The following is a 24,532-nucleotide window of genomic DNA, read 5'->3' as shown; positions in this document are numbered from 1 at the left end:
TTTAATTTCTTTCTTATTGATAGATTTCTTGTATTGACCATTTCTATTTCATATTATAAATACAAATCCAGATTTCCATGATGATGCCATGGGAATTAAAAAAAGACCACAATAAAAGCAGAGTCGAAAAAGAGACACTTGCAGACCACACCAGCAACAATTCCTTTGCTTTTCCATCACCAAAGAACCTCAAAATAGTTTAAAATCACTTCTTCTATTTCAGATTTAAAACAACTGACATTCATTCAGGTTGAAAAGTCTCTGCCTCATTTGTGAGGCTCTTTGTAGGACCATAATAACGTGAGCTACATGAATAACCAAAATAAGGCTTGATCAAAGTACCAGCTAAAGAAGCCAAAAGCTGAAAAGCAAGATATATTATTCACCATCTCTCTGTCTCCCTCCATCACGCACACACACACACACACACACATACACACATTCACACAGTGAGTTCAAGTTTAGCTGGGTGCTCTGAAGCCAACAATTTCCAATCCATGGAAATCACTATCCGTGGGGGAAAATAATGCATTTTTGTCCAAGGGTGGTGAGCAAAGGAAGAAGGATCGCATGTGTGTGCATGTGTGTGTGTCTGAGTGTTAATACAACACTGACACTGTTCCACATTTCATGTCAAGTGTCAATCTAATCCCTCACTCTCCGTCGAAGCTCTCTCCCTCAAAAGCTGTCACTCTTCTGCCGATCCATCACAGTAAAGCTCAGCCCACACACTTAGTACATTCATTAAATCTTTATTAATCACAATTAATAGTGGGGATGTAGCTCTCTCTCCGTTTCTCTCTCCTTGTCTCTCCCTCACTCTCTCGATGCGTTGATGATGGCTAATGACTGTTTGACTTCTGCGCGTTGTTTATCATAGTTCATCTTGATAATCTGTTCCAGTTCACCCACACACTGCGGCTTAATGGTGCTTAATTGAAAACTTTGTTGACAAAGTGTATGACATTGAACCCTGAGTGCGCCAATTAGAATAATTAATCTTGGCAAACTTTACTTGAGGGACCAAAGATTCATGGGTATGTGACCTCTGGTACTCCATTGCTTGAGCTTCAATATAGCGACACACTGTTAATTGAAAGGGCCGCATGGTGGCTCGTTGATTAGCGCTGATGCCTCGCGGTAGCACGGTCTTGTGTTGCCATCATTAACCCGATTTTTTTCCATGTGGAGTTTCCATGTTACGGCCGTGTTTGTTTCCCGTGGTGTCCTGTGCTCCGTGTTTCCATGTCTTTAAATACCACATGTGGACTAGTTGGTCCACATGTGGCATTTATTTTTTTGTTGGTGCGTACAATAAACCCTTAGGCCCAGACGAGAGCATTGCATTACAGAGCACAGGTTTTATACCTATTCATCATCATGGTGATGAGCCCGTCACAGCTCTCAGCACCCTCAGTCAGTGTTGCAGATATTGTTGTGAGGAAATCGATATATTTGAAGTAATGAGGATGTCTGAGACAGTTCAACAATATGTTCTCTGATCTGTCAAATCCTTACTGTTCTCTTTTAATCTGCACAAAGGCCTAAACATTTAGCAAAAATCTAACCAGGTTGTTGATCCGAAATAGAAGCCAGTGTGTTATCTCTGCCACTGAAATGAGGCGGTGAAAAAAACCCAGTGTACGACGAGGAAGGTCACCGGAGAGACCTCTGTGGTTAAGTCTTTATATTTGGCACCAAAATAAACTCGCTCAAAAGCAAAAACTCAAATATGCCGGAATTGTATTTCTCCAGCGTTGAATAAACACTCTTTCCAGGGTATTGATGTGTGACTGTTGGTCAGTGTGCTTCAGCCTCAACTTCTCTCACCATTTATTTTTTATTTCTGTATTTATAAAACACAGGGGGAGAATAATCAGGAGCAGGTGCTGTTCGCTGACTGGGTCGATGCTGCTGACTCTCTCTGCTCCTTACTAACACTCAGTCACGTTCCTGCTCGCACAAGTGCTAAAGTGATTTGGACAAATGCGCTCAGTGACTCACTTTGTAGCTGATCGTGTGCCTCTTTGGGAGATATTTTATGACGGGTTTGCCTTGTTGCTTGAGGCAGGTCGCATAGCTAAAAAAAAAGCAACATGATGTCATGATAATAATCTCATGCTTTATTGATTTCCCCCCTCGTCTCTACAGGCAGGTCAAAATTATTTTAGATTGTGGTGACTCAGCATTGCAGGATACTTCAGTGGGTTGTTGGCTGACATGGGTGCTCGAGCTCACTTCTGTAGTTGAAGGCTGACCCCCCCTAATCACTCTGTCACTCTCGCCCACCCAGAATAATTGATATACCTGCAGCCACACTAGCTTCCACCTTGAAAAGCCTGCTACACGTCCGCCTCACTGTTCTTGTTTCTGTGCACATATTTTCACAAATATATCCCGTATTTTCAAAGGCGTGCTTGAACCCTGACAGCCAGATGTTGAACTATTCTCACCCTGCAGCTACAGTGAAACCACTTAACTACCTTTTTGACTTTATAATGTGAACATTATTTTCCTTCATGTTTTCCAGTGAGGCAGCCGGCGCTCTTCTCGTTTAAGTAGCTGACTGCCAACTTCCATCAGAACAAACTCATTTTAGCACAACACCTCTTTTCTCCTCTTCTCCTCCCCAGCTCTCTTCTCCTTTCCCGTCTACCCTACTTTCTCACCTGCGCTCACCTTTCCTCCACTGTATAAATTAGTTGTCAACCATCCATCCAGATTATTTCTGCTCCCCTCCCATTTTCTCACTCAATTTTCCATCTTTCCTTATTCGCTAACTCACTCACATCCTCTTCTCCCTCTGTCTCCACCTCTCGCCTAACTGCAACTTTTGCTGCAGAGGTGACAGGAGAAGAATATTCGTATGAAAGAGCCTGTTGTAGTTAAGTTGCTGCAGCACTGATCCTCAGACAATAGTATTCTCCGTGGTGACGCTCTACATCTCACAGAAACAGTTAAAATGTCTATCTAGCCAGTTCTGAAATTGACTGAACTGTTTCGCACTATGCTTGATCATCTAACCCACACCACTCTGCGTTTTCACTGGCCACAGCAGCAGTAAAATCCTGCTACAGGGGAAAGAGCATCATGGGCCCTAACCTGTATTTATAGGGGGCCGTATGGATGGGCCTGGGGAAGACTGCAGAATCAACACAATATATGGAGTTATAGTGCATTTAAAGGGGCAATAAGTGAGATTTCTAATGTACCATAGCAGAAAATAGCCATAATATATCTTGAGGGGGTTGATAGCCGAGTTGATCAATACTAGTGACTCAACGATCAGTTTGCCAGGTGCTGAGATAACAGCCTTTCAAAACTCACTTTGTAGCCTGCACGTTGGCCTCACCATCTATTTGAGTTAGAAATACACTCCCCATAGCCCAGCAGTGGTGCAGCAACACAGTGTGAAATCTCTTAACAGTCCATCTTCACTCCAGTAGGGGTATCATTTATAACATTAGAGGATGCTCATTAAAACTGTTACAAATAGATGTTGCTGTCAAATGCAGTCAGGTAACACAGGGAACACCTGTCCCCTGTTTATTTCTTACATATTTAAATATGAAGCATTTTTGTTTGGAAGAAAATCTATACAAACATTTTTTATTGCCTTATTATCACCACAAAAGGCTGATTCTAGTCTAAACACTTTCACTTTGACGCCAGCGAGTTTTTTTTTTTTTACATGTGAAAAGTGTGAATTTGTTGAGAGTTTGTGCACCTGCTCACACGTTTGCACTCCAATGTCTGTGAGGAACCACCTAAACCATCATAACCACCGCCTCTCATTAAACTTAACCTAAACTAAAGTTTTAATCCATTAGCAGCCCTTTGAAAAAGTGAAATTTCCTAATTTTGCAAAAATAATACTGAAATTGGTCTTACTTGTACACAAGCACAATTGCATGTTTCTCCAAAAGGGGAGAGAGAGAGATTTATTTGTTCATGTTCGTGTCTTGGCTTTCCAGTATGTGAACATTTTTTAGCTTAAATATGTCAACACTGCAAATGTGTACCTTTTCCTGTGATACTCGGTGAGTCACTTTCTCTGCCTCCCTGTGTGTGATCTCAGTATAATTTACCATCATGTGTTTTGTCACCTGAACAAATTTGCAGCAATCTTTCAAATTTCCCTTTGTTTTCGCCCTTTCTTCCATTCTTCAAGTCTTCTGTCCCTCGCTCCTTTATCCAAAAATCACTCTGGTGTTCTTTCCTCAGCTTGAGTATACTAATAATGCGGATCATCCCACCATCAAGGCTGCTGCCAAAGAGTTGCCATGGCAACATCTAGTCCACGCAGTAACGGCCAATGCGGAGTGAGCGGGGAGGCAGAGACAGAGCGCACTCATGCAAACAAACACACACACACACACACACAGTCTTCACAACAGTTACCCCCCCACCACACAAGCAACCGTTGCTCATTTGCTTTAACAGCCAATGGGAGTGTTAAAGTCATTATGGATCTCCCCAGTCAAAGTCAACGATCTTAAAGCAAGGTGATAACTCATTACAAACACACAGTGTTAATGCAGCAGCACGCCAGCTGTTTCATAGAGACCCCCTCCCCCAGGAAGATGCACGCACGCACGCATGCATACACCATACACACTTACTAGACATAGTTACAATAACAAACACACATACAGTCATGATGTACATGCATACACATGTACACACAGGACAGCTGGTTCACACAAAAAAGGCTGTAAAAGCCCAATAGACACACAGATTACACTTCTGTAATTACCATTCACCTGTCAAACGCACTTCACTCCTCTCACGCATTGAAACCCTCACATATACTGAGACAATTATGCATTCAATTAGATGTTAACATGCAGTTGCAATCCCCTATATTTTATAGTCGAGGACATGACACTAATACATATGATTTATAGTTGGTGCTATTTTTAGTGATTAAATGGATCTCTTTCCTGATACCTCAGGTGACGGTGTGCTGAGTGATGACGCCTTGAGCAAAAATACCCTAAAAAACATCTAAGTGTACACTCCCTCGGTTCTATATTCTACAAATTTTGAATGAAGAAAAGTTTGCAAGGAAGAGCACACTGTTGTGAGGATTTAAATGACTTGTCAGATTTTCCTCTCCTGTGCTTCACTCCATCAAACTAGATGTAGATCATTCATGAGGACATAAAGACCGTGACACACATACACTTTAATTAGCTACTCCTAGCTCTCATTATGTCAGTTTGATATTGTTACAAACAAACCGTGTGTTGCAGAATTGTAGTGTATTTTGAATGTGTGACTAAGCTGTTTTTGCTTGCGCTTGCTTCTCACTTCTATCTGTGTTGCTGTGTGTTTGCCAGCGCGCAGAGGCAAATCTGTGGTTTTTCGAGGGAGGATGTGTTTCTTTTGGTGAGACAGCGACAGACAAATTAAAGATCTAGACAGATGGTGTACTGCAGGAAACCTTTGACTCAACCCATGTTTTTGTCAGGCAGCTCACAGTAGCCTTTCATCCTGCCTGTCAGCCAAGGAATGGAGACAAATAGAGAGCAGTTGTAACCCCTTTTGTGTTTAAAATGATCATCACCATGCTCGCAAGTATTCCTTGGGTAGTAGCTGTCACAAGTAAACAGAGATCTCCTCTAGGCTTCTTGATTACTAATTTTACATGCAGTCATTCTGGACACACTCACGTAATCTGTAAGTGACCAAGTGCTCAACAGATGCATTTAAGCATTCGAACTGGAAGCTCATATTCCATTTATGAGTTATTATGTCTGGATTGCCGTCAAATATAAAAGGGCCCTGCATGTCTTCCACTTCACTTTTGCCTTGCACCATCTGTCCAAACTCGGGCACCCTCTAGTACTTTGGTGTGAGCAAAAACATGGCGGCAGGCATCACAGGATATCATATCGTCATTTTTATCCTCTTTCCTGCGAGTATTTTACTATTGCAGAGTTAAATCTGTGTATTTTTTGTGGGCGGGATAAAGGCAGCTGAAGCTCAATGAGATGTAATGTAAGGTGAATATGACTATTACGAGTGTGTGCGTCTGTTCTTGTGGGTGCAGGTCAGCGTTAGGGTTTGTATTCAAGGGCCTAGCAGGGAAGCAGCTTTTGCATAACTTTGATAGGCCAATTAGGGCAGGATGACAGATGATGAGCTCCACAGGCAGACAGGGTCGTAATAGAGGGGAGAGAGAAAGCACTCTGTCCTGAATCTCTAATCTGTTCTGCTCTGTCCTCCCTCAAAGTTGCATACAGCGTAGTCACATCCTAATGATTCCTCTGATGAAAGCCTCCTTTTTGTTTTTATGTTTTGATCTGTTTGATCTTTGATCCAGATGGGGAGCAGGCCTTTTAGTTATTCTTCTTTGTTGTTGTGTTTGGCATCCTTTTGATTGTCTTGAGAAGAGCAGGAGTCTTGATATTAACATTTGAAAATCAAAGCATATCTTTTGAAGGTGCTCGATGCGTAATTCAGAGCATATCTATGATTGAAGGATCAACCTCACACGGTTTTCAACATGGAGACTGCTGAGCCAGCGACTAGCAGCTAGCGGGGCTAACAGCATGAACAGTGCAAGAACCATTGCTGACAGAGCCAACTGTTAACGTGGGGGGGGCCTGGAGGGTGGGCACAATGCTCCCACGACGACGCTGTGGGTTCAGATTAGGACGGCGTTATCAGCGTTAACCGCCATCTGAGCGCTGTGCAAACCGGCTGCCATTAGCTTGCCACTGGACCACAACAGAGAGACTAACATGCGCAAAATGATCTTTTAAAAGAAACTCCTATTCAACAATTACAGTTAGGTGGCATTGATATTTCTCTCTGCTAGGAAATACATGTTAATTACCTATCCACTGTTTATTTGTTTCCCTTAAAGGTCAACAGCAAACTCATTTTGTAGAAATGAGTTTGAAATGAGACACTTATTTACTGTCTATTATGTTCACAGAGAAGTGAACAAGTGTGAAAGCCACCGCTTATTCCGACTCCTAAAGTGCCCCACAGCAACCTGTGTGACATGACATTTGTGACACGTAAGAGCAGTCTACTCATGAGCAGAGATAACAGACGGCAACTCCAAACATAAAGCATGTCTCTTTCTTTCAACAGAAATGAAAAGACATCGAGTAAGACAAGAAATCTTTAGAAGTTGGCGGAAATCCAAGCAAGAAATGATGAAATATTTTGACAAAACATTGCCAGGCTTTTTTTGAAAGGTGGGATCGCTCTCATTCCATCTCATTAGCCTGTTTGCGCTCCGTCTTTCTCCGAAGCCGTCTGTCAGAGTACAGGCTTGTTTGTGTTTGTGAAGTATCTTTTGTCAAAGTGACAGATATTAAGGTCAGTACTGTATGAAAGGCACAACACTTCTCCCGTAAAAAGCTTGTTTTAACTTTCATGAACAGTGATTTTTCTGTGATACTGTCATCAGCTAAGAACAATCTTGTACGGAGGCTGTTTCAATTTTGATTAAACACGGGAGCTGTTCAAAAAACCTAACCACGGCCATTTCAACTTGCATATCAACAGTCCACCCTGCATGCAACAGTACATTCATTTTTATGTGCATTTTAAAGTATTATTTCGGAGAAAGAGTCGGCGCTAAAGTGGATATGGAAACGCCTTTGGAAAATAAATTCTGATGTAGCAAACATTTAATTAAAATGACCGATTCGCTGTTTCTGCTGTTGCCGTCTAAAATGCTGTTGCGATATTCCCATAACATGTGAATGCTGTCTTCGTCCCTGGGCACCACAAAACATGACCAATACTAGCTGACATGGAAGAAGAAATCGCCCAATTGAAACTAGTTCCTGAACACTTCTTGTTTTGTTTTCAGTTTGCAACCTCTACTTCTTCTACTCTGTTTGCTGGTGGCTTACAGCCAGGCCTAGCTTATACCATCAACTTCTGGCAAATCTATGCTGTAGCAGAGATTATTTGCTCCAAACCAGTCGATGGTTTGGAATTTAATTCACTTTTTTATATATTTTTTGCGACATTTCAGAGATTTGCTTAAAATTCACTTGGCAATTGAATAGTTTTTTGCGCCACTGCTCCTCAGCAATCTGGCACTCAGAGGGTGCAAGGAGTGATCAAGCATGAAGTTATTTCAGAGTCCTGCATTATACAGTACAATATTACCGTCCAAAAGTAACTAAGTAACGTGTTCAAAAGAAAAATGGAGCAAGAGCCCCATGCTCTGCTGAAGAAGAACAGATGCAGCATTGGTATGCAATGAGGGATTTCTACACTGACTGCATCTTCATCATGCCAGTGGGTGATAACCAGGGCATACAACTAGGCCAGTGCTGCCACTATACTACTACTGCTGAACACTATTGCAGACCATTTTGATTTGTTTTGAATCAATGTTGCATATCATCTAACAAAGCCTTTTCTAATCCAAGCTTATCTGAGCCAAACAATCCCACATTCAAGCCGGCAGGTGGTGAACATGATCTCGTATTAGAATGACTGTTGGTGGATTTGCTGTTCGAATTAGTTCTTCTCTTCTCTTCTCTTCCTCTACTCTCCTCTCCTCTTCTCCCTTTTTAATCTGTCCCATCAATTGCATACACAACTGGCATTTTAACCATGCAGTTCCACAGTCTCGCCAGCTCAGTAGAGCCCAGGGAGTGATAAGAGAGTGTCCCTAAATGAGAGTGACGTTGTTGTGAAGCGACGTGCTGAGCCTGTTTGGCTGATTTACATTGAAGTGAGCCACGTTTTTATGGCTATTGTGGATGAAATTAATTATGTAAGCTGTCTGCAGGGCTCATTTGCATTTCTTGATTGATTTCAGTCCGTTCTGTGTATTCCGCATGAGGAAAAATGAAGATGAGAGATGGGCATTCACGTCAGCATGTTGTCACTGAAATTACAGGTGTTTGCCCCCAGGAAGTTGTGCAGATAATTGCAAACATCTGTCTCTATGTACACCATGTATGAATCCTGTTTAAGTTTGCTTTGTCATGCATGCAGTTGTGCTTGTGACTTTGTTCATCTCTGAGTGTGTGTATCTACCCTGTTGGTGTCAAGCAGCGTGGTGGCTTCGTCTATCTATGAGCGATTATTTGCATCTGTTTGTTTTCTGTGTTAGTATGTGCGTGCCTGGGAGGGAGGTATACACACACACACATTCCCACATTGCCTTTTTCCTCTTTGTCTCTCCCTCTTCCCATGGCTCTCCCCTCTCCACGCCAGATAGCTTCTTAAATATCCAGCCGAATGCTAACAGAGCCTCTGTAAGCCTGTCTGTCTGTGTGTGTCTGCAGCTCTCCTCCAAACCAAAACGAACGACCCAGTTAAATAATAAGCTGAAGGCTAACAGAGGGACCCCATCAACCTCTGAGCTGTATCCTCTCTGAAGCCATCAATCGTGCGACTAAAGCTAGGCTGCATAATGACATTGTGGCAGTGTACTCGCGCTGTGCTGCAAAACATATTAATGTTAGCCATAATGAGTTTGACAGCCCAATATGGTTGTCAGGGATCAGAGAGGATTTCAGCTGGCAAACACTGCCCTCCAATGGAAGAGGGGAGCTATGGCAACTGCAGTAAAAGCTGCAGTGTGCTCTGGTTTTATGCAGTTGTGCAAATATTTTTCATTCTCCAGGATTGTTTTGAAGTGTTTTTGACTAATCATTAAAATGGCGCTCAGACACCACTCATTAACATACCTATTAGATATGCTCACACTTCTTAATGTTTCTCATTCATTCAGGTATGCTCGCTTCTGTAAGTATTTTACAAGGATTTGCAAATGTGTAGCTTTTGCGTCAGTGTGTGTACAGTGTGCTCTGTTACTGTATATGGCTCTATGCTGACATGCCTGTGTCTCCTGCCGTCATCCTAGAATCCTGGAGCTCCAGCAGAGCGGTGACATGGACATACTGAAAGTCAAGTGGTGGCCCAAGGACAGCCCCTGTGACCTCTACAGCTCAGTCCAGACACGGCAGCACGGCAACGCCCTGGACATCCACAGCTTCGCTGGCGTTTTCTGCGTGCTGGCAGCCGGCGTGGTGCTCTCCTGCCTCATTGCTATGGTGGAGAGTTGGTGGTCACGGAGGAAGGGATCCAGGGTCCCCTCCAAGGAGGTAGGGGGATGGATGGGTCACTGAGTAATGGTACAGAGAGAGGTATAGGGCCTATGATATATCCCATTTATTCTCCTATGTTGTCAGAGGGGAAAGAAGCAGTGTAACAGCTATATAAATAGGAAAAAAAGAGTGGACAGATTGGATGGATAATGGGTTCAGTTTCAGGTCTAGCCGAGCCAAGGAGAGAAGAGTGTGGAATCACTAAATAAGAAGTCTAGACTTTGTGACCAAGTAATGCTAAAGTTGAAAAAAAAAAAGTCCAATTCCTCAGTCAGGATGCATGAGGAAGAGAGAAATGAGCAGAGCCTTCCTTGTGATGGAGTTGTGACAATGACGGTGTTAGGGACCTTTGAAAACCTCCCATGTTCACAATGTCACTTTCCCTTAACTAAATTTGCACATAAGAAACAGTAGCAACACTATGCTGAAAGCACAGGCTGGAGCTGTATTCTTTGCCAGGCTTTTGCACATTCTGTCAAAAAGAAGCCTGGAGGTGCTATATTACATCTCCAGCGATTTAACCAGCATTGATCTTTTGCGTAGTCTCGTATATATATAAATCCCTGCTTATGTGGGAAGGAAAGGAAAGGTCAAACAGGACTTGAATGTTTTCAGAAGCCCTGAGAACATCGTGTTAATTTTCCCTTCTCACCCACAATCATGGTCTTAATAGACTGTCAGCTTGTAAAGCATCCTGTTATTAAATCTTTATTGTTTGCGTGGTAAAGTTTTACCATCAAATTATGAAAATGATTAGCCAAGGAGACATTATCTACCAAGAGCTAATTTAACTTAACTTACAATATTTGTAAAGGGTCTTCATTTTTCACCCACTTCTTAGTGCTCATTAGTCGATGTAAGTACCTCCATTCATACTGATGCCAAATAAGATATCTAACTTAATCTATGATGCAATATTAAATGGCCTGGTTAACATATCCGAGATACACTCACATTAAACACCCATACTCTCAGAGTTTAGGTACTATGAATGAGTTCATGTAGCTGCACGCGTTTACGGTCTAAGCATGTTTACATTGCGACTTTACACCTTGATAGAGCACAGTCACAGTCCAGATCCCCAATACGGATTGAAACTATTTACTCTATTGGCGCTATAATGTATTCATTATTCTGCTACTGCATACTCTCACCTCTTTTTTAATGTTTTATTGATGTTATTTTGATGTTGTCGATTCATTTAAAATGAGGCAAATGTGTCGGTGTCAACAGGGTAATCAACCTTATTTTTCTGAAAAGTGAATGTTTTGGAGAAAAGATGATAGTGGTTAAAAGCCGAATATAAAAACAGCCCGAGGGCCTGTTTGAGTGCTTCGTCGTGCCTTGACCAAGGCAGATTCAGAAACACTCACTCACAGTATTAAACATGGATGTGTATACCAGTGTTCTCTTCAAAACAGTGGCAACACTCCACCTTGTAAATTAGCAGCAGTGCTCTGTGAAATTTCCAATCAGCCTATATGCAATTATATCACCTCAGCAGGGATATAATTTAAGGCAATCAAAGGGACGCTGGCAACATCTTCCCCTCGTAGAAACCTTGCAGTCTGTTGTCATTTGGTAGCTTTGTTTGCTACACCGTAGACAAGACCGGTAACATCTTCAAAGAAAAACACAAATGGCTGCTCGTTTAGGAGCATTTCTATTAATGCATCGTGATTACACAAGCTCAGGCCATTTTCACCAGAATATTACAGTGTCTTAGCCATTGTTGCAACCTCTCTATTTCAGTAGCTGTTTTATCCACAAAGGGATTTGACAAGGATTCGTACCAGCTTCCAATTTAACTTTGAACGCCAGCCCCGCATTGTCACCTCTCCAGCCTACTGCTGTTTACCAAAACACAGAGGGAGAAAGAGTTCAGCTAAATAACTTCAATCAAGATGCAAAGTGAAGCAAATTTGGTATGCAAAACATGCCACTGATGAACTGAAAGAAATGTAATTATGAAGTAATATTTTCACTTTTGGTTTCAAGTTAATTGTTTGTGTCTTGGTTACCAATTACACTGAGGCATGAAGCAGTACAGATTCATTTTAGCGGAAAATGTTTTTGTCACCAGGTAAATTACTTCAGCTTCAAACAATTGCCTTTTCCCCCTCTGAGGAAGCTATTTGATGAAAGCAGGTTACGGTTAACTTTTGGATAATGACTTTAGAGAATTAACGTAGAACGGTTCTCTAACCTATCATCCAACTTCCATTCCATAAAACCAATTTACCGTCAATCAGACGGTTACCAAAAAGGGCTTTGACGGGGTAACAAATACGACATTATATCGCTATTAGATCGCTGAAGTGAACATCTCTGTGTGATTCTGACCACCAGAAACGAGTTACAGAAGCCTGGCTAATCTCCGTAATCTGTGGTGTCAAGCTGATTTAAAATTCCACCAAGAATAAATTAGAAAAGATGACAAAAAGATGGTAATAAAAATTGTGGCTCTACCCAGGATGATTTAGTGTCAGATCAGGTTAGTTTTCATGATAAAAGGCCGATAACACCATTCATCTGGAAAGTAATTTAGAGGGAAAGTTTCAATATGAAAACTCTGTGAAGCAGCAGTTCCAAATGATTAAATGAGCAGCTCTTGGTCAAACATCATATCATCACACATTATTGCATCACTACAGTTTCTAGCTTTTGGAGATGATTTCTGCCACTCGTAAGACGTCATTGATGTGACTTGAGTGGTGGTGACCTCCTTTGACATGAAAGTCAGAAATATCCTTCAAGCAAAATTAATATTGTGTGTGTTGTTGCAGGAAAACAGGTGGTTTGTGACTTGACTGATGTGCCTCATCAGCTGTGATCACTGTAGTGTGCACAAGCTTGTTTGACAAACTGATTGGAAGTTTCACACAGCTTTGTTTACCGCAAACCTCCTGCAATGGCTTGCATTTGATCAACAGTGACAAAAGATTTGTTGTTCATTGATTTTTTTATTTGCTCAATTTTGGATACATTGCGAGAAATGAGTGGTCAGATTTAACATGGAGTCTAATGGAGCAGTTGGTTGGAGTTCATGTCGCTCTATGGCTCCTTGAGCCAAAGGTGTAAGTCCGTTGGATTCCATAGACACATGACTGCGACCAGCACAGAATTTCCTATCATTTTGACCAAAATGGTGTATAAATGGTAAAAATTGTGGAACTGGAAGCAACTTGTTTGGAAAAATCACAGTATACTTTTCATGCTCTGCTCCACTCTGACCGTGATGTCATTACTCTAGCGCTGAACATTCCGTGCAATACACACCCATTATAAAATCTGAATCCGAAAATGAGTCAATATGACTAGCCATACTATCATGTTAAGGCTAAGACTTGCACATGGTGTGAGAGGATTTGTACACTTCTGTGAATACAAAATAAGGAGCTATAAAGCTGCAGGCAGAGTCCTCCCATCTCAGTCAATTTGCCATGTGCAAGTTCTCCATGCATCTGGCATGATGCACCATTAAAGTGGCAACAAACATGCCGTGAGAATCGAGCAACATGCTCAACAGCAGGTTGACTGCTGTTGGATCTGCTTAAGCGTAATTTAGTTTCTTTTATACTGCTGCCATGATTTATTTCTCCACCGTCTAATTGCTTCGTGAAATCAAGTTACACATATTAAATATTTACTGTGCATGCTACCGCCAGTCATGTGGTACGTGACTAAAACAGACATTCTATGTCGCTCAGTTGCTCCAGTGTCTAAGTGTTGTGCCTACAGAAGAAACACACTCGTGAATTTTGACGCCCAGTCAGGTGAAACCACATTGCTGCTCTCAACACAACCAGAAATACTTTAAGCATGTTGGGTCACACTGCATGTTTGTAATCATTTTTTAATTCTATGTTGCAACATTGGTACCCAACTGACTGCCAATGTAATTTTGTTTTAGGCAACCAGGCAACAATATATTTTTTTCTTCAGCACACACACAGACAGCCGCACCAAGTCTACCCCTTACCTCCAGCCCCCTGCTCAGTTACAAGCTTTAATCTGTCATTCAGATCAGTAGCCATGTCCGCCAAACCGCTGGTCGGGCACAAAGTCACGTCAAGCACAGTGTGATTCAGCTGCAACATATGGAAACACGCTCGCCCCCCTGCCGTCTTCATTAGCCACTCAGAGCAGCCATTGGAATCAGCCCTGACTGAGCGCAGGAGTGGAGGCGCAGCAGTGAATAGAAGGGACAGCAGGGATTTAAACGGTGATAGTCTTTAATTATCTTTGTAGTTGTTGAGGTTTTGCATATCAAGGCATCATGGAGTAACTGACATGTGTAAATCACTATTATTATTATTATTATTAATGTAGAAGTCACATACGGGTGAACGGGTGAACTTCATAGGTATGTACATTATAATACAATTAGTGTTACTATTATTCGTCCACTGCCTCATTAAATGACAATAAAAGATACATACAGTATAGCTTTTAAAGGTATTGTACTTTTTATGCTTAGAGGAGAGAGTAAGATATGATTTGAGTGCAAATCAAAACAAAGCATTGAGATAATAGAAGGAGCAAAGCAATAGGATATCCAAATTAAGAACAAAGTTATAAGCATCATTGGAATAGCCCCTTTTGTGCTTCCATGGTGAAAATGAAGTTGGCTCAGTCAGCCATGATTGTTTTTGATAGTTGACCCTTGACATTTATCCTTCACCCTATCAAAGCATTGACCTATTGATTGCCTTTGGTTTAGCTCAAGGTTTTGCTCAGAGTAACCACTGAACCTCAAGGGGGTCAGTGTGCTTCAAACAAAGCGCTACTGGGATCATCAAACAGCGTCTGAAAGCCCCTGCACCCACTCCTTTGAGACTGGCAACACATTTTGTCTGTACAAATGAGTTCAGCAACATGAATGCCTTTGAGGAGATGCTGTCCTAAAGTGTTGAATAATCATTGCGTCACGTCAATCTCTATGACAGCAAGCTTTTCACCCTGCCTTTGAGTGTGGCTGTTTGGGACAAACACTCGGCCTTCACATAGTACGAACTAGTTTGTTTAAACCACACACCGGCCTTAAGACTGACAAATTGTCTGCAAAGGCCACTGCACTTAAAAATAGAACACACCGCATTGATCAAAGTTTTTCATTTGGCTGAGATGTTATTTCCTACTTCTTCCTAAAATGATCCTGTCATAATATATATAAAAACTGTGGGAATACCATCCTCGGATCTCAAATCACCATCTGTGCAGAAAGTTTCCAAATGGGCAACCAGCTGCAAAGATGGTTGCTGAGAACAGAAGAGGAGAGATTCAAGCTGGGACCACTGCAGCATGTCCTGACTCAGTGGAGGAAGGAAGACACATTTAAGTCAACTTCAAAGCAGCTAATTAGATAAATTGCATGTGTTGCACTTTATCGACTGGGGAAAACTCTGCCTCTGCATGCAATTTGGCCTTAGTCATGGCCAATGGAGTAAGTCTGGTGTGCTTAATGTCATCCAACTTCCTGACGTTAAATTATTAATAAAGTGACGCAAACCATGAAGCTTGTAATTAACTTCATTAGGCGCCTCACTCTCTGTCAGTTCAAATCAGGAACTCTGTCTTGCTGTCACAGTGAATGCTAACACCACTTGAGACCATCACACCGAGCCAACGGCATGCAGCTCCCCATGCAGCTTCCCTCTTCATGCGTGGAAAACTTGGCTTAGTAGAATTCATTGGCACCAGGGGTATGAGTTCAGACTTGGCATGAGGACTCTACTTTCAATGCCCTACTCTAATATAGTTTGTTAAACCATTTTCACGCTTCTAGTGGTCAGCCCGGTCGTGAGGTGCAACGTGAACAGGGTCGCACGGGCCGTGTTGCAATGATTGGCTAGCTACAGGTCCCGGAAGTGCTTATACAATGATTTCAATTTCATTTTGCTTTAAAAATGGAGTGCTTTGATGAAATGTTGGCTGAGCAAGTCTGAAAATGTAAAAAGAAGAAGAGAAGAGGTTCGTTCTCGGAGCCGCTTTGACCGCGGTCAGTGTGAACGACCAGACGTTTGCAGGACCTTGCACGCTGTCCCCACCACACCACCATGAAACAGGTTTTACTGTGTCCAAAAACACATATTACAGACTTACCTTTTAGAGAATTAAGGCTAATATCAACCACATCGCACTCTCCCATGCATGCACGTCATCATTACCTAACGTTCAGCTCAACCTTTTGCGTCATGTCCGGATTATTTCAATACAGCGAATGCTCAAGCTTTGAGTCCAATACGTCATATCATGAAGCCCATTATTGTAAGATATACGTTTGTTCTGTTTGTTTTAAACGTGCTTCATAATTCCTGGTGGTGTCTAGCTCATGTTCTCAGTGACATACACTCGACTTAAGATGGACGCCATTCCCTTGAAAAATACTGGCACAAATCATGACTAGGTTCATCCATCAGATTGTATTTCCAAAAACACCATCCCCACCTGCCACTCACCTGCACACAATGCTTCCTGCATACATGGAAACCCACAATCCACCGTTCAAACTCTAAAACAGTGTTTGTGTCTCTGTGTATCTTATACATACTAAAACATACCTAATCCCACACTGTGCATGCCTTTACATTCATTGCTGTAATGTTGTGGTAACTGCATTTGACTGTGATCTATATGTCAGTGTTTGTGCCTGTGCTATGAGTCTGTGTTAAGTGTTGTGGAATGACTGACATTGCTATATCTATGAGGCTGCTTCTCACTGTAAACAGTTCGCTTGCGAGTGTTTTTACCGAGCTTATTCACTCACAAACATAAAAACACTAATTTCCACAGAGTTGACTAATGTGTTTCACCCATGGTGTGTGTTAGTTGCTTATAATATGCACACAAAATAAGTGTCCAAGTCAACCCTGCTAACCTGGATCTTTGACAGTTCACTCATTAGTTAAAAGGAATTGTGACTACAGAGAACTACAGTTCTTACATGCTGAATATATCCCAACATGCATTTATCCTACAATTTTGGAAATGAGTAATCTTCCGCTGTATTGCTACTCTTTTACTGTGCTCTAAAGCATCTGAACACATCTTGGGATGGTGTCTGGGTGGGTGACGTCTGGGCATGCTTGTAATGATAGTACTGTACATTTAAGGACAAATGGATCAAGGTGCTCTTACAACTGGGAGCCAGACTAAAATTTTGTCATCCTTTTGACAAGCTATTTCCAGATGAGTGTCTGAGGCCCATTTCATTCATAAAAGGGCAGCTGTATTGCTTTACCCTTTTTGGCCGATATACAAATATATATATATATGTTCTACAAGAAGTTTGTATGAAAGAGTTCTGTCATTGGAATCAATCACATCTCCACAAGTTCAAAACTGACAGTAATTATAATGCTGCATATTGACAAAAATAGAAACAATGTTCATTGTCAGAACTCTTCCATAATGGTGACGTCTGTGGTTTTGACCCTGTCTGATATTTCATATAATCCATGTAGATTTAGCATGAGAAGAGCGGGCACTTCCTTGTGTATCACCTTCTTTGGTACACCTAAAACAGCTGACCTCTTCTTCGCTTGTGGTTTGGATGGGAATTGCCGGCCTACTCGTTCTAACTCTATACAATGATCTGTGGCTCTGTAGCTCAAAGCTCTCATATTTCCCTTTTGTTGTGTTTTTGTAGATAAGTACTCTGTGTTGAGGGGTGTAGCGGGCGAGGGGGAGAGAGAGGGAGAGAGCAATACAAAATGCCATTTAAACATCTCCCCTTTCCAGGTATATAACGACTGTGTGAATGTCTCTCTGAGGACACAAACACGGAACGACCTACTTAACTGTGTGTGCTGACTGACTGCCGTGTCTTTCTTCTCGCTCACCCCCCACCCGTCTGTCTCTCCAATTGACTTCTCTTTCTCCCCCACCTTACGATCCTTCCATCTGCCTGACCTTGTCTGTCTCTCATCCCTTCTCTGTCTCTGCCCGTCTGCCGATTGTCTGCCTGTGTGTCTATTTGGCTTGTTTTTTTATTTTGGTTGGTTTTAATCTTCCCACTCAACTTGCATGCACACACACACACACACACACACACACACACACACACACACACACTTACCAACACATTGATATGAATTACTTCACATCTCTCTCCCATCAAACTCTCTCTCTCTTTTATCTCTCTCCTTCTGTCCCTCTTGCCCACACACACACACACATGCACGTCACACGCTCACACCAGACGCAGGCAGATCGCCCATCTGCCAGGCAAGCTGCTGATCCTTGCCCTCACAACCCCAACGAGCACCCTCTCTCCTTGGGCGGTCAGACCCAGAACCAGAACCCCAACACCGCTAACACCACTGCCCCCACCGCCACCCATTACCAGCACCCAGCATGCTGCGACCTCCCCTGTGCCCTGATTGTGCAGCACTCCTATGAACCCACCAACCCCTCCAAGCTCACCCCAAAAATGAGAATGACCACCTTCACCACCTCACCTCCCACTCCAAGGTTATACATACAATAGAGGATATAAATAATATATTGGTTAGTAATGCTTGAAGACAGATGCTGTTAGAAATGTGATGATTTATGAATGGTAATTTGTTAAGAGGAAGTATGGACATTAAGGAGCAGGGTTCAAACTGTGGTTCTCACAGTATAGCAAAGCTCTCTGCTGGATGCAAATGTACCTCTTTCGAAAAACGTTTTTATACACCTGGCATGTTGCCAGTTGCCTATGTGTGCAATGATGCCTTGCTGCCATTAGAGGGTGCTGTCTCTCTATCGAGAAGCAAATAGAGCATCATCTTTGACCAGACAGTTGAAGTTGCATGTTCTTTAAAGGTATATATGCAAGTAAAGGCCTTCAAATAAGTATTTATTTTATGTAACAGAGATTTTTTGCAAAACCTCTTCTTACAAAATGAAGCCAAAAATATTTTGCTGTGTGAACTTAGCTTTGAAGTCCAAAGTAAGGCCTTTGCATTACACAGTAAATTACAGATCCATATTTAAATACATTTCATATATTATACATAAGAATAGGTTCTGATCATTTGGGTGATTCAGTGTCACTTTTATTCTGTAATGTTTCAGTGCGCTTACTGGAGAACGCCTCCCTTCACAGTAACATAAATGCAGTCAGGTCCTACAATCTTTCTCCATAAAAACCTTCCACTCTTCCTCGCCTCGGCCCCTTTCGATCACTCCTCGTAGTTACCCGTTAGTGTCCTCTCACTGACAGCACACTGACCATTTGTGATTCACTCTTCTCTTTCACTCCCCTTCATTTTTTTGGTACCAACTCTAACCTTCGGATATTCCCTCCCTCAAACGTTCAGTGTGTGTATGATAGTGTCACGACAAGCACTAGCGCCCCCTCGTCCTCTCCTTCCTCCCACTGTCCCTTCCTTAGATGGCAACCAGGGGGCACCACTGTTGGTCCCCTCTATCCATGAACTACATACAGTAGGTCCAGAGCCCCCTCGAGACCCGAAGGACACTCAGGTAACTCTGTCTTTACCCCCAGTAATGTGACTCCCCTCCTCACAAAACCCTGTTGGACGTTTCCCAAACAGTGTTTCCATGAAGTGTGAGATAAGACACCTAAAATGAAATGACACCCCACACTCTCCACCCTCTACCTCTGAGACCCTTACCCTCCATAAAGACCAGAGAAGCACACGTATGCAAACGTTTTAGTAGTTTTGGAAACTCTCTCCAGCACCTAACTCCTTTCAGCTAAGCCTTCTCCTCTCTATATCCTCACATCATTCATTGCCCCCTCACACCACTGTCCCCTATCCAGTAAAAGCATGAAACACCTCTCACTGAGTGTTACCATCCGTTAGACTGTGTGGATAAGTTATTTATAGGTGAATAGAGTGATTATAAGTTTCATTTAACGTCTACTCTAAGTTAAGTTGAATCTTAAGTTAACGTTTGCGCTTTGTCTTGAAATTGTTAAGATTGTTAAGACTATTAAACATTGTTTGATTGAAGTTGGATAATCTACATTCTATGATGCAGTTGATTAACAAGCTATATGTGGCCCAGAAAAAAAACGTCACTTGAAAATGAGATGTCAATCTCAATGTGAATCTTTTTGGCATGATGGCCTGAATGCAATGGTGACAAAAAGCCGGAAAAATACAAAAAACATTATTGTTGAGCATTTGGACTGCCTTCCGTTATATAAGTTGTATTTGTAGTGTACTGTTATCATATTGACAATAGACCAAGCACTCTGGAATCGCAGAGCACAAAGCATGATGGCGGTGTGTTTTCTGTGTGTATTCCAGATTATCTGCACTCCCTTAAAGACCTTGTAGAAGTGTGTGTATGTTTCTCTCTTTCAATATCCTGACCACAGCTCAGAGTGTGCTTCTCTTCCCTCCATCTCTCCCCTCCTCTCTTTTTGCTCTCCCTGCTTCCTGTCACATCCATGTTTCCCTGTGACCACCAAACATGTTTTTATTACTTTTACATTGTGTCACCCTCACTATTGCAATTAACCTTAACTTGAACCTCATTTTTAATTGTGCCAAAACCTTCGTTTGGCCACATGCATGCCATCTTGTCTTCATCATTTCATCATTTCGTCACCTGCGTTGTCCAACGCCCTTCTCCTGCTTTCACTATTATTCTTACTATCCATTTATACTGGATGGATGGTTGACATCCCTATTGCTGATTCTCAATACAAATACACCCCATCCTTGTCCATTTCCCCTTTTTCAAAAATATATCCTCTCTACACGTACTCTGTTCTGTTTCCTTCACTGTTCTCTCTATTTCCTTACTCCTCTATTTGCACTGCCTTCACTCCTATTCCTTTACCTCCTCTCTCTCCTTTTATTCCTTTATCCACCATCGCCCACTCTTTCATCCTGTCCTTCTCTTCCCTTCTCCCTCACCTCCATCGCCAACCCTTCAACACTGACCCCGGGATATTTCTCCTTTCTCACCCCTTCTCATCCTTCCTTTCCAACATCTTCTTTCCCACCGAATATTCTTTCCAAATGGCCTCCCTTCGCATTAACCCCTCTTACCTTCTACCATTTCCCATCACCGCTTTCTCCTCTCCGTCCTACTCCTGCCCCTCCCCACCTGCAGGACGATAAGGAGATCGACCTGGAACACCTACACCGCCGGGTTAACAGCTTGTGCACCGAGGATGAAAGCCCCCACAAGCAGTTCTCCACCTCTTCCGTCGATTTAACACCCCTTGACATGGATGCGCTGCCTGCTGCGCGCCAGGCACTCGAGCAGATCAGCGATTTCCGCAACACCCACATAACCACCACCACCTTCATCCCCGAGCAGATCCAGACCCTCAGCCGCAGCCTATCTGCCAAAGCCGCTGCTGGATTTTCCGCTGGTTTCGGTAGCGGAGGCGTCCTCCAGGACCACCGGACTGGCGGGGTGGGCCCTTTCAGGCAGAGGGCCCCCAACGGTGGCTTCTTCCGCAGCCCCATCAAAACAATGTCCTCCATCCCCTATCAGCCCACAGGTCCAGGACCCAACTTTGGATATGGCAATGATCCAGACAGGGGCACCTCTATATGAGGGGCTGCTTAGAATATGGTTGGTTCAGGAGGAAGAAAAGGAGGAGGAGGAGCAGAAGGAGGCAAGGTGGCTAGGGTCGGTCATGGGATGATTCAAATACATTGTGGCTAAGCTAAAAGTCAGAGGATAGAGATGTGTACATAGGAATCTTTATGTTTTCAGTTTCTGCTTGGGTGTTTCCAGGGGCGTCCATTTTATATGTAGAGAAGATGAAGGAGGTGGAGGTCTATGGGGGGCGTTCCTTATCGTCCTGCAAACCGTGCTGGTGAGGTGCAAAAAGCAAAGGAGTGGTTTGAATCTTTGCTTTATTGTTGTTGTTCTTGTGATCGTTTGGGGGATTCTTTTTGGGGAAATGTGTGAAAGGGGATCTTTTTTTATTGCTTCTGTTTTATGAAATGAGGACCGCCTCATGTAACGGAGATCTGCTGAAATTACCTGACTATTATTATCTTAACCCCACCTCGGAGGGTTTACTTTATGCTCGTCTGACCACAGGAAACACGTCTATATTCCTGTGAGCTCCAGGGCTGCCATTGGCGGATGACTGGTGGTGTCGTTAGCCATTAAACAACTCCAAGGGGCTCACACAACTAAGCAATTATTGAATCGTTTATTTTATTTATGAAGGCGTATATAGCAGTAGTTTTGTCCATAGCCCTGGGAATACAGACAACAGCCCCTTGTAGTTTTGAAAAGGCCCCATCTCAGTGAATATCGGAAGATTCCACTTCTACTCTGCCTTTTCACTATGCGGGAGTCCATACCGAGTTTTCTCTTCTCTGGTGTTGTTTCACCAATACCTGGGGATCTAAATGTGTTATGGGGTCCACACAGTGGCCTGACTTGACCTAAGACTGAACACACGCTGACCCCAACATGGAGCATCGGTCTGAAAACTGACGACTAAAAAACTGCTGAAATGCCATGACAGTGCAACAACATGACACTGAATCACCAGTGTGGTGCGTCGATCTTAAACTATTTCTGCCATTTTGGTGCATCACCTTGAAACGGTTTTCACCACTTTGATGCACATTACAGACCCTTTGTCAACCCCACTGCACTGTACCAGTGCCCACAGACCTGTAAGTGATTGTATGTAGATCTGACCTTTTCTTTTCTCACCTGTACTGTGCTATCTGCTTTTCAAGTCAAGGTGAGATCCTCTCGTCAGACTCTCAGAGGGATAGCAAAAGGGATGATACAAAAAAACGTATAGAAAAAAAAAAACATAAAAGACAAGCCGAAAGACTTCAAAAAGCGTATGCTTATTATATGTCTTTTATTGAATTCTGTTTTTTGAAAGAAAAAAAAAAGATTTTAATGCGTGGAATGTGTTGGTCAGGAAGTACAAAAAAAAAATAGTTCTGAGCTGTCTACTTGTTTCTTTCTCTCAGCCAACTTAGAAAAACTGCTAAATGAGTGCTGTAGTCTCTGGTTTTGCATCATTACGTCAAACTTTTACTTTTTGATTTTTTTTCTTTTGTTTTGCTTCATTATAGCGCTGCCATAGCTCGGTTGTTTAAAAGAAAAAAACTCATTTTGTACGGTCATGTCCTGTTCGAGTTCATTATTCACTTCTTGTCAGGTTCAAGTGGGGAAATGGTTGATTTTGTGTTGAGGAGAAGCCATTGCAACAGCATCTTCAGTACAAGCCTTATATGTCAACTAGCTATAGCTGCACCCTCCCAACTTCAGCAAATACAGCTTTCGGGTCACGGGAATGTCACGAAGAGTCAACGGCCATTGGAACCCAATGGCTGCCTTTGAGACGAGTCCGAAATTCTATTTCATATCTGTAATGTTAAGGGTACTGTTTATATAACTTGTTTTTTTTAAAGTGCCAATTAATTCAAATGAGACCATTGAGGTGAATTTTGGGGTGGGGAAAGGGAATGGTACATTAAGAGTATGAAAGGAATACTTTGTGGATTAGGGGCTGGGGTCGTAAAATGGAACCAAATCTTTTTCACTAACACTGTATTAATAATTGATAATGTTAGCTGTTTAGAACAAGTTTTCAGTTTATCTTTAAGAACTAAAACCGCAAAATGTTGTGCGTAGAGAACTCAGTCAAGCCACAGTGTTTTGAAGCAAGCATTCTTAGGCATTCTTTTCTTATATTAGGCTACAGTATGGCTATTGAATGACAAATAGGACACAGACATTTAAAAGGTTTTATTTAGTATAAATGAAAGAGACATTATAAAAATGTATATTTTACATGTTGATGCTATTTTTGTTTAACAAAAAGAGAAGAATATATCATGATGAGCTTTAGCGTTGAGTTTAGCAGTCACATTACTGCGTTTGGTTTTCCCTCGTTCTGCCCACGGTCAACATAAACACATCAACACGAACTCTTTGCTTTTCTCATGTCATCCTGAGTTAATTTTATTATTTGCTGGCTAAATAACAAAAAGTGGCAAGTTGATTAAAAAGAAAGCATGCACAAACTTGCTCTTGCGCTATCTGTTAACATTTTTAATTTCATACATAGAACTACAGGATTTACTTGATCATTTTCAAAACTTTATGATGTACAGTATTTAATATAGGCCTATTTTGTTGTATGTGTTGCATATTATTCAAAAACTGAACAAACTGGGGCCTCTGTTACAAGTGGCAAAGCTTTCTGTGTATAATTTGTCTAATAAACAGGTTTTCTACAGTGGGATGGTATTTGTTGTTTTTGTAATCTAGACATACATGAAAAGTGGTGCATTTCAGAAACACAGCAATGACTCCAAGTGTTGTTCTACTTCATGCTAAAATGATTTAGTTGTTTCTTTGTTAGCTCCAAATATCTGTACATTTCTTTCCACAGCGTTCTGTTTTCAGGCTTGTCTTCTACTTTTCCAATACAAATGGTTACAAATGAAGTCCCAGATACTGGT

General features: G+C 42.1%; 1 protein-coding gene across 3 annotated transcripts in view; it reads left to right on the top strand.

Annotated features, from left to right (window-relative positions):
- grid2 (glutamate receptor, ionotropic, delta 2) overlaps positions 1-24,306 on the top strand; it is a 438,522-nt gene extending 414,216 nt beyond the window's left edge. Inside the window, exons 15-17 of one of the 3 annotated variants that reach the window (XR_004213070.1) lie at positions 9,857-10,097; positions 17,752-17,843; positions 21,183-21,251. Coding sequence is in view for 2 of the 3 variants with exons in the window: in XM_031856266.1 (XP_031712126.1) it covers positions 9,857-10,097; positions 21,183-21,635 (694 nt within the window). In the remaining variant the exon portion in view is untranslated. Of the gene's footprint in view, positions 1-9,856; positions 10,098-17,751; positions 17,844-18,303; positions 18,576-21,182 lie in introns of all 3 variants that reach the window. The other 2 variants (XM_031856267.1, XM_031856266.1) reach the window with 2 other exon arrangements.
- Positions 24,307-24,532: the final 226 nt, after the last annotated feature.

Source organism: Anarrhichthys ocellatus, unplaced genomic scaffold (assembly GCF_004355925.1).
Source record: "Anarrhichthys ocellatus isolate YVR2014 unplaced genomic scaffold, GSC_Weel_1.0 scaffold17, whole genome shotgun sequence".
NCBI classification, from domain to species: Eukaryota; Metazoa; Chordata; class Actinopteri; order Perciformes; family Anarhichadidae; genus Anarrhichthys; species Anarrhichthys ocellatus.
Note: the sequence above shows the minus strand (reverse complement) of the source record. Positions and strands in the feature narration are given on the sequence as shown.